This window comes from Erinaceus europaeus, chromosome 10, assembly GCF_950295315.1.
Source record: "Erinaceus europaeus chromosome 10, mEriEur2.1, whole genome shotgun sequence".
Classification (NCBI taxonomy): Eukaryota; Metazoa; Chordata; class Mammalia; order Eulipotyphla; family Erinaceidae; genus Erinaceus; species Erinaceus europaeus.
In genome coordinates, this window is record NC_080171.1 from 78349791 (window position 1) to 78359639 (window position 9849).

The 9849-nt window shown below is 46.5% G+C and overlaps 1 protein-coding gene across 2 annotated transcripts; it reads right to left on the reverse strand.

Annotated features, from left to right (window-relative positions):
• Window positions 1-577: 577 nt before the first annotated feature.
• MRPL20 (mitochondrial ribosomal protein L20) lies at window positions 578-9544 on the reverse strand. 2 transcript variants are annotated; one of them, XM_060199856.1, is made up of 4 exons: window positions 9386-9544; window positions 9161-9271; window positions 6332-6409; window positions 578-943 (listed from the first exon to the last, which is right to left on the reverse strand). In XM_060199856.1, exons 1-4 carry the CDS (start codon window positions 9470-9472, stop codon window positions 770-772), a joined length of 450 nt encoding a protein of 149 aa, XP_060055839.1. In that variant the 5' UTR covers window positions 9473-9544; the 3' UTR covers window positions 578-769. The 2 variants fall into 2 exon arrangements, with proteins under 2 accessions (XP_060055839.1, XP_060055840.1); XM_060199857.1 differs by lacking the exon at window positions 578-943 and adding an exon at window positions 3189-3431.
• Between the last annotated feature and the right edge of the window lie 305 nt (window positions 9545-9849).

The following is a 9849-nucleotide window of genomic DNA, read 5'->3' on the forward strand; positions in this document are numbered from 1 at the left end:
GAACTTACCTGCCTTCCTTTTGAGATCTCCCAGGTGCCCTGGTCTGCACGGTGCCATCCTACTTGCTCCCCATTCTGGGCAGGGAAGTGCAACAGACAGTAAGAGACTGAGGCTGGCACTCTACTGGGTAGAACCGAGCCCTGGGGCTCCTGCTGGAGGCACATAAAAAGGAGGGGGCATGGTCCGGAAGGTGGCGCAGTGGCATTGGACTTTCAAGCATAAGTTCCCAACTTCCATCTCCGGCAGCACACAAACCAGAGTGATGTCTGGTCGTCCCCCCCACCCCATCATTAATACATAAAACCTAAAAAAAAATGGGAGGGGCTGCCTGGGAAGAGGATAAGGTCTGTCCAGCATGGGCAGGGCCAGTGAGGATGAGGGAAGGGACTTGTGTGCTGGGTGTGTCACCCACGCTGTGCTGAAAGGTCTCAGGGTCAGAGTTTAGGTCTACTGCAACCCCCAAAATTTGTAGAAGAGAACTTCAGGTTCTAGAAACACATGGCAGCTCCTCCCACCGTGCCATGAGCAGCTGGTAAACACCTTCTTTGTTCCTTTGATGCCATAGAAGACACATCACAATGCTGAACACCATACAAGTTTTATTTGCACACTCTGTGAAATAGAGCTGAATCTGTCCTACTGGGGGAAAACAGCCTTTTCCTCTCACCTGTTGCCAAATATAAACAAACACAAGTGCAAATCAAACTTCCACAGTCTACTGTCTTAGTCTATGACTGGGTAGAGGGATGCCTTTTGTCATGGACCCCCTTCAGTGGTAGTGTACGATCCTGGAAAAGATACCTTCAGGCTCCTTCTCGTCCCCCAGGGCAGCAGCAAGTCCTTCCTCATGCCTCCTTTTGGACAAAGCAGCCAAAGATTTAAAAGTCTTAGGTTCATAGATGGCTAGGTCAGAGAGGACTTTCCTGTTGAGTTCCACCTGGCACTGGGGAGAGAACCAGAGTCTGCTATCAGCACTGGAAAGGCCTTTCAGTGAGGCACAGGACCAGGAATGAAAATGAGTAAACCAGAGTTTGCATCAGTGTTCTCCAAGGCTCTGAGGAAGTATCTGCCCTCCCAGTACACCAACTGTCTGAGGAGATAGGAAAATCCCAAAGGAAGGCAGGGATAGATAGCGTAATGGTTATGCAAAGAGAATCTCATGCCTGAGGCTCCAAAGTCCCAGGTTCAATCCCCTGCATCACCATAAGCCAGAGCTGAGTAATAAATAAATGAATAAATATTTTTAAAAAGAAGAAAATCTTAAAGGGGGCATCCTTGCAAGAGGTGATGTGGGAGGGGAAGCATGGATCCTTTTAGCCCCTGGAGCCAAGGACTTTAGTAAGGGGTAAACATCCATCAATGGATGGAAACATAACTGCTGGCATGGGGTGACCCTCCATAGCAAGGGAGAGAAACTCCCAACCTCCAGTTCAAAGAATGAAAGTCAGAAGAAGCATACACGGGAGTCAGGCAGCAGGTTAAGCGCATGTGGTACAAAGCGCAAGGACCAGCATTAAGGATCCCGGTTTGAGGCCCTGGCTCCCCACCTGCAGGGGAGTCGCTTCACAGGCGGTGAAGCAGGTCTGCAGGTGTCTGTCTTTCTCTCCCCCTTTGTCTTCCCCTCCTCTCTCCATTTCTCCATTTCTCTCTGTCCTATCCAACAACAGAGACATCAATAACCACAACAATGTTAAACAAGGGCAACAAAATGGAAAATAAATAAATATTTTAAAAAATTAAAAAAAAAAAGAAGCATGCACACAACTATTTCTAATCCCCATAGAGCTCCCTAGAAAACTAAGTTGAGGACGGGGGGAGACAGCATAATGGTTATGCAAACAGACTCTCATGCCTGAGGCTCCTAAACCCCAGGCTCAATCCCCCACACCACCATAAACCAGAGCTGAGCAGTGCCTCTGGTGTTTCTCTCTCTGCATTTCTCTCAAAATAATAAAATTGGGGAGTCGGGCGGTAGCGCAGAGGGTTAAGTGCACGTGGCACAAAGCGCAAGGATCGGCATAACGATCCCAGTTTGAGCCCCTGGCTCCCCACCTGCAGGGGAGTCGCTTCACAGGTGGTGAAGAACGTCTGCAGGTGTCTATCTTTCCTCCTTTCTGTCTTCCCCTCCTCTCTCCATTTCTCTCTGTCCTATCCAACAAGGAGATCAAAAAAAAACTAAGGTGAATGTCAGGAGCATCAAGAGTTTGTCCACTCACCAAATGTAGTCACAGAGGACAGGAAAATAGCTCACCCAGTAGAAGGCAGACTTCACCATGATACCATGTGTGAAGACTATAATTTGACTCTATAGGACATGGAAATACAATGCTGTGGTCTATCACCCTTCCTGTCTCAACCTGATATTAAAAGAAAAAAGAATCTGCTGGGAGCAGTGGAATGGTGCATGTGTAAAAAGCCCCACTGGGAAAAATAAGTCAGAAGTAACCCTCAGATTCCTATCAATACAAAGGGGGTATTACAAACGCACCCTCAAATCTTTGTTAAAGTATCAAAAACAGGAGGCTAGGTGGTGGTGCAAATGGTTAAGTGCACACATCAGTGGGCAAGGACCCAGGTTCAAGCCCCTGGACCCCTTCTGCAGGCGGAAAGTTTCACGAGAGGTGAAGTAGTGCTGCAGGTGTCTCTGTTACTTTCCCTCTATCTTGCCCTCCCTTCTCAGTTTCTCTATTTAATAATAAAAATTAAAAAGTAAATTAAAAATAAAGTACCAAAGACAGTTCTGATAAAGAAGCACAATACCTGCTCCCACAACCTCTTCTAGGTTTTGGTGGACCTCAAGCATGCAAGACTCCCAGGCTGGTCTTTTCATTCTAAGAGACACCAAGGTATGAGAACTTCCCCTGGTGTGATGATGTCCCATGTGGCTCTTGGGCTTAAAATTAGGCTACATCCATGGAAATGCTCTTTACCAGATAAGCTAGCTACCTGTCCCTGAACTTATAAGATACAAATGTACACAAAATAGAAGCATCGTTATAATTACCAGAGTAAAAAATTACCAAGATTTTTCTTTTCTTTTGTTTATTTTTTATTGGATAAAGAGAGAAATTGAGAGGTAAGGGGGAAAGATAATGGAAAGAGACAGCATGGGGGTAAATAGCATAATGGTTATGCAAAGAGACTCATGCCTGAGTCTCCGAAGTCCCAGGTTCAATCCCCCATACCACCATAAGCCAGAGCTGATCAGTGCTCTGGTTAAGAGAGGGGAGGGGGGCAGGCAGTAGCACAGCGGGTTAAACTCACGTGGCATAAAACGCAAGGACCCGTGTAAGGATCCCCACCTGCAATGGAATTGCTTCACAAGCAGTGAAGCAGGTCTGCAGGTGTGTCTCTTTCTCTCCCCCTCTCTGTCTTCCCCTCCTCTCTCCATTTCTCTCTGTCCTCTCCAACAATGATGACATCAACAATAACTGCAACAACAATAAAAAACAAGGGCATTCAATTACAAAGAAGACTAAGGCAAGTATAAACCTATGGGACTACATCAAATTAAAAAGCTTCCGTACAGCAAAAGAAACCACTACCCAAACCAAGAGACCCCTCACAGAATGGGAGAAGATCTTTACATGCCATACATCAGATAAAGAGTTTAATAACCAACATATATAAAGAGCTTGCCAGACTCAACAACAAGACAACAAATAACCCCATCCAAAAATGGGGGGGAGGACTTGGACAGAATATTCACCACAGAAGAGATCCAAAAGGCTGAGAAACATATGAAAAAATGCTCCAAGTCTCTGACTGTCAGAGAAATGCAAATAAAGACAACAACGAGACAACACTTCACTCCTGTGAGAATGTCATACATCAGAAAAGGTAACAGCAGCAAATGCTGGAGAGGGTGTGGGGTCAAAGGAACCCTCCTACACTGCTGGTGGGAATGCAAATTGGTCCAACCTCTGTGGAGAACAGTCTGGAGAACTCTCAGAAGGCTAGAAATGGACCTACCCTGTGACCCTGCAATTCCTCTCCTGGGGATATATCCTAAGGAACCCAACACATCCATCCAAAAAGATCTGTGTACACATATGTTCTTGGCAGCACAATTTGTAATAGCCAAAACCTAGAAGCAACCCAGGTGTCCAACGACAGATGAGTGGCTGAGCAAGTTGTGGTCTATATACACAATGGAATACTACTCAGCTGTAAAAAATGGTGACTTCACCGTTTTCAGCCGATCTTGGATGGACCTGAAAAATTTATGTTGAGTGAAATAAGTCAGAAACAGAAGGATGAATATGGGATGATCTCACTCTCAGGCAGAAGTTGAAAAACAAGATCAGAAAAGAAAACACAAGTCAAACCTGAAATGGAATTGGCACATCTCACCAAAGTAAAAGACTCTGGGGTGGGAGTGGGTGGCTGGGGAGAATACAGGTCCATGAAGGATGATAGAGGACCTAGTGGGGGTTGTATTGTTATATGGGAAACTGGGGAATGTTATGCATGTACAAACTACTGTATTTACTGTTGAATGTAAAACATTAATTCCCCAATAAAGAAAAAAAAAGTAAGAAAAAAAAGGCAACAAAAGGGAAAATAATTTTAAAAATTTAAAAAAGAGAGAGAAGGAAAGAGAGACACCTGCAGCTCTACTTCACCATTCGTGAAATTTTCCTCCTGCAGGTGGGGATCAGGGGCTTGAACCCAGGTCCTTCCATGCTAATGCTATTGTGTGTGTGCTTAACCAGCTGCGCCACCTGACTCCTCCAAGATTTTTCCATATGTGCTTCTACCTTATCTTATCAAGGCAGAAGTCATTAATAGCCCCAGATCATGCACTGGGTACTAAATAAATAAAATTCAACTAAATTTTTCTTTAAGGTTTATTTCATAAGCTATGGCTATAGAGGGAGAGACCAGAGCAACATTCTGGCATACGTGGTACCAAGGACTGAACCTGGGACCTCATACTTACAAGTCCAGAGCTCGACCACAAAGCCAAGTTTTTTTTTTTAATTCTTATTTATTTAAAATTTTTTAGTATTTATTTATTTTCCCTTTTGTTGTCCTTGTTTTTTTTATTGTTGTTGTAGTTACTGTTATTGATATCATCATAGTTAGACAGGACAGAGAGAAATGGAGAGAGAATGGGGAAGACAGAGAGGGGGAGAGAAAGATAGACACCTGCAAACCTACTTCACTGCTTATGAAGTGACTCCTCTGCAGGTGGGGAGCTGGGGGCTCAAACCCGGATCCTTAGGCCGGTCCTTGTGCTTTGCGCCACATGTGCTTAAACTGCTGCGCTACGGCCCGACCCCCTATTTATTTTTTTATTTTCCCTTTTGTTGCCCTTGTTTTTTATTGTAGTTATTATTGTTGTTATTGATGTCATTGTTAGATAGAACAGAGAGAAATGGAAAGAACGGGAAGACAGAGAGAGGGAGAGAAAGAGAGACACCTGCAGACCTGCTTCACCTCCTGTGAAGTGACTTCCTGCAGGTGGGGAGCCGGAGGCTTGAACCAGGATCCTTAAGCTGGCCCTTCCGTTTCATGCCACATGCACTTAACCCGCTGGGCTACTGCCTGACTCCCTACAAAGCCAAGTTTTACTACCGTCTTTGCAAGATGGGGGAAACACCAGGACTCACACTATTGTATCACATACCCTAGTTACTTTTTTTAAAAAAAAAAAAATCACTTGTTATTGGATATAGACAGAAATTGAGAGGGGAGAGGGAGATAGGGAGAAAGACAGAGAGACACCTGCAGATTTCCTCACCACTAAAGAAGATTCTCAGGAGTCAGGCAGTAGCGCAGCAGGTTAAGCGCATGTGGCGCACAGCGCAAGGGCCAGCGTAAGGATCCCATCGAGCCCCCGGCTCCCCACCTGCAGGAGGTTGCTTCACAAGTAGTGAAGCAGATCTGCAGGTGTCTATCTTTCTCTTCTCCTCTCTGTCCTCCCCCCCTCTCCATTTCTCTGTCCTATCCAACAACGACCACATCAATAACAATAATAACTACAATAATAAAACAAGGGCAACAAAAGGGAATATATATATATATATATATATATATATATATATATATATATATATATGTATATATATTCTCCCCTTGCAGGTGGGGACCAGAACCGGGTCCGTGTGCACTGTAGTGTGTGCACTTAACCAGCCTGGCCACTGCCAGGCCCCACATACCCTAGGTTCCAATTCTGCAGCCATCAGGGCAAAGGCAAAGGTAGTAGATGATTCCCAGAAGCTTCCAGAAAGTCACTCCAAGAATATAAGTAACTGTTGGGGTGTCCCTGCTGCTGGAACTAGCCAAATGGGTCTGCTTCTACAGGCAAGTGGCAACCACACCTTACCTTAATTAAATTGGTGATGAATGTTGAGTACTTCAGGCCATGTTCCTGGGATGCAGCTGTAATTCTATTAATCCAGAGCTGAAATGGGAGGGGGGGTTAAAGAGGATTGAAATGCTTAAGAATTAGTTCTAGGGAGTCGGGCGGTAGCACAGCGAGTTAAGGGCATGGGGTGCAAAGCGCAAGGACCGGCTCAAGGATCCAGGTTCGAGCCCCCGTCTTCCCCACCTGCAGGGCAGTGGCTTCACAAGTGGTGAAGCGGGGCTGGGTGGTACACAAATAGTGAAGCAGGTCTGCAGGTGTCTGTCTTTCTCTCCTCACCCCAGCCCCGTCTTCCTTCCTCTCTCCATTTCTCTCTGTCCTATCCAACAACAACAACAACAAAACAAGGGCAACAAAGGGAATAAATAAACATTTAAAAAATCTAAAAAGAAAAAACAAAAGAACTAGTTCTACAGGTCTGGGCGGCAACGCAGCAGGTTAAGCGCACATGCCACAAAGCGCAAGGACCCAAGTAAGGATCCTGGTTCGAGCCCCCAGCTCCCCACCTGCAGGGGGTCACTTTGCAAGTGGTGAAGCAGGTCTGCAGGTGTCTATCTCTTCTCTCTCCATTTCTCTCTGTCCTATCAACAACAGCTATGAGAACAGTAACAACTACAACAAGTGCAACAAGGGCAAAAAATGGGAAAAATGGCCTCCAGGAGCAGTGGATTCATAGTGCAGGCACGGAGCCCCTGCGATAACCCTGGAGGAAAGAAAAAAAACAAACAGCCTGGGAAGTGGTGTAGTGGCTAAAGTGCTGGACTCTCAAGCACAAGGTCACAAGTTTGATACTTGGCAGCACATGTGCTATAATCATGTTCTGTTCCTCTTCCTCTAACCCTATCCCACCAATAAAAAAAAAAAAAAAAATATATATATATATATATATATATCGGGAGTCGGCAGTAGCGCAGTGGGTTAAACAAGTGGCACAAAGTGCAAGGACCAGTGGAAGGATTCCGGTTCGAGCCACCGGCTCCCCACCTGAAGGGGGGGTCACTTCACAAGTGGTGAAGCAGGTCTGCAGGTGTCTTTCCCCTCTGTCTTCCTCTCCTCCCTCCATTTCCCTCTGTCCTATCCAGCAATGATGACATCAATAACAACAACAATAACTACAACAATAAAACAACAGCAACAAAAGGGAATAATTATTTAAAAAAAAAACACCAAACATTAAAAATATGTATGTCATTTAAAAAATTAATTTAATTTTTTTCAACACATTTTTGGATCCCAAGAACAAAGTAAGCAATAGGTTTTGTGGCCAACACAACTCAGGAAACAGAAAGAACTCAAGTATATGAATCATGGCAGCACTAACTGAGGTGAGCAATACCTAGCAGGTACAAAATACTCCAGGGGAGGCTTCACAGTGGAGAAAATAGTGTTGAAGGCTGGAAAAGGGAGTGAGGCCTGACTGAACTTGGGGACACATCAGAAAAGCCAAAGCTGGTGGGTAGGCAGGGGAAGATTCGGGAGAAGTCAGTCTGAGTAACGTGGATGTTTCTGAATGGATCTAGTCCATTAAACATGGGGGTCAGGGCCCCTGGAGTAGGCACTGTGGGTAAAGCACTGGACTCAGCATGGAGTCTCGATGTGAGGCCTCAAAATAACATGTGCCAGAATGATGTTCTGTTACTATCTCTTTCATTACTAAAAGAATCTTTAAATTTTTTTTTTATTGTGGCCCAGGAGGTGGCGCAGTGGCTAAGGTACTAGATAGACTCTCAAGCATGAGATCCTGAGTTGTATCCCTGGCAGCACATGCACCAGACTGATGTCTGGTTCTTTCTCTCTGCTCCCATCTTTCTAATAAATAAATAAATAATCTTAATTTTTTTTTTATTAACGAAAAACAAAAACAAAACATCACTCTTGCACAATGTCAGGGATCAAACTCAGAACCGCATGATTTGAGAGTCCAATTTTTTATACTGTGCTACCTTCTGGATTGAGTAAATAAATAGCAAGTTTCAGAAAATAAAAATGGAGATCTAAAGGAAACATTTTTAATTGTCACCAAGGTCATAGCTGGCCCTTGGTGCCTGCACAATGAATCCACTACTCCTGGTGGCCTTTTTTTTTTCTTTAACTCATTTATTGGCTAGAGATAGAAACTGAGAGGAAAGGAGGATAGGCAGAGGAAGAGACATCTGAAGCACTATTTTAACACTTGTGAAGCTTCCCTCCTGCAGGTGGGGACTGGGGGCTTGAACCCAGGTTCTTGTCCACGCTAATGTGCACACTCAACTGGGTTCAGAACCACCCAGCTCCCAAAGGAAACCTTGGCCTCCCCCCCCCCAATTTTATTTATTTATGAGAAAGAGAAGAGAACTAGAGCATCACTCTGGTAAATACGATGCCAAGGATCGAACTCAGGACATTCTGTTTGAGAGTCCAACCCCTTATCCACTGCACCACCTCCGGGGTCGCCCAAAGGAGAGGTTCAAGCCATCCTTTCCTCACGTATCTTATGCAGGTAACTAGTACCCAGATCTTTCCCTATAGTGCGCGTGTCAGAAGTACGTGGAGGGGTGGTCACAGACTACTGCAGAGGCCCACATGAGGCCAGGGGTAGAACGTGAGGACCCGCTCCCTCGGTGGCAGCAAGGCTGCGGAGGCTGACACTGCGGGGACGCGGGGCTGCAGCGGGGCAAACCGGGCTTTAGGGATCCGACCAGCTGGTGGCAGCGGCTGTGAGGTGCAGACGCCGCAGCCCCGGGCAGGGGGCGGAGACAGTGACAACGAGTCCTAACCGGCCGCCCCCCCCACACACACACACACACTTACCGTCCTCAGGTTCCTCTTCTTCAGTTTCCGCGCTTTGGTGCAGTTCACAAAGGCTCTGGTCACCGCTCTGACCGCCAGCCGGTAGCAGCGATTCTTCCTCCCCCGGAAGTGCTGAGTCAAGAAACGGGAGAGGGGTGTCGTGGGCCGAGCCAGCAGGAGACCGGGAGGGGGGGCGGGATGGGGGAGAACCACGGGGCATCGGGGGATCAGGAAGGAACAACTCACCCGCGCGTGCTTTAGCACCTCCTGGATACGCCAGTAGCGGTCGGTGACACGGTTTCGCAGCCAGAGCTGCGCCGTGAGGAAAACCATGGCCCCTAACCTCACAATACTCACGTGCACGACCCTAGAACGCAGGTCTAAAAGGCAGCCGCGCAACACAAGTACTTCCGGGTTGGCGAAGAAAACGTCCGGTACTTTCTCTCCCCCCCCCCCCCCCAGTTCCCCCGTTCTGATGCGTATGCGTAGCTTAGGTAAGCTATACCACGGGTACTGATGCGCTTGCGCGCTACGAGTTGCACAACTCCAGCAGGGCCTTTGATGTGCGTGCGCTCACAGAGGGTTTTAGTGTGATTCCTGTTGCGTAGTTGAGTTTGTCTGGTTGGTATGGGCTACCCGGTACAACCGGGTCCACTGAGAACTGAGAGGGCAGCTAGTGGGCATGGGGTCCTTTGGGTGACTATAATGTT

Excerpts from the sequence above, each read along its gene's own strand:
- MRPL20 (XM_060199856.1), bottom strand. The coding sequence starts at position 9,472 with ATGGTTTTCCTCACGGCGCAGCTCTGGCTGCGAAACCGTGTCACCGAC. Across the intron at positions 9,272-9,385 it reads AGGTGCTAAAGCACGCGCGG|CACTTCCGGGGGAGGAAGAA; the intron begins GTGAGTTGTTCC and ends TTCTTGACTCAG. Across the intron at positions 6,410-9,160 it reads AGAAGAGGAACCTGAGGACG|CTCTGGATTAATAGAATTAC; the intron begins GTAAGTGTGTGT and ends CTCCCATTTCAG.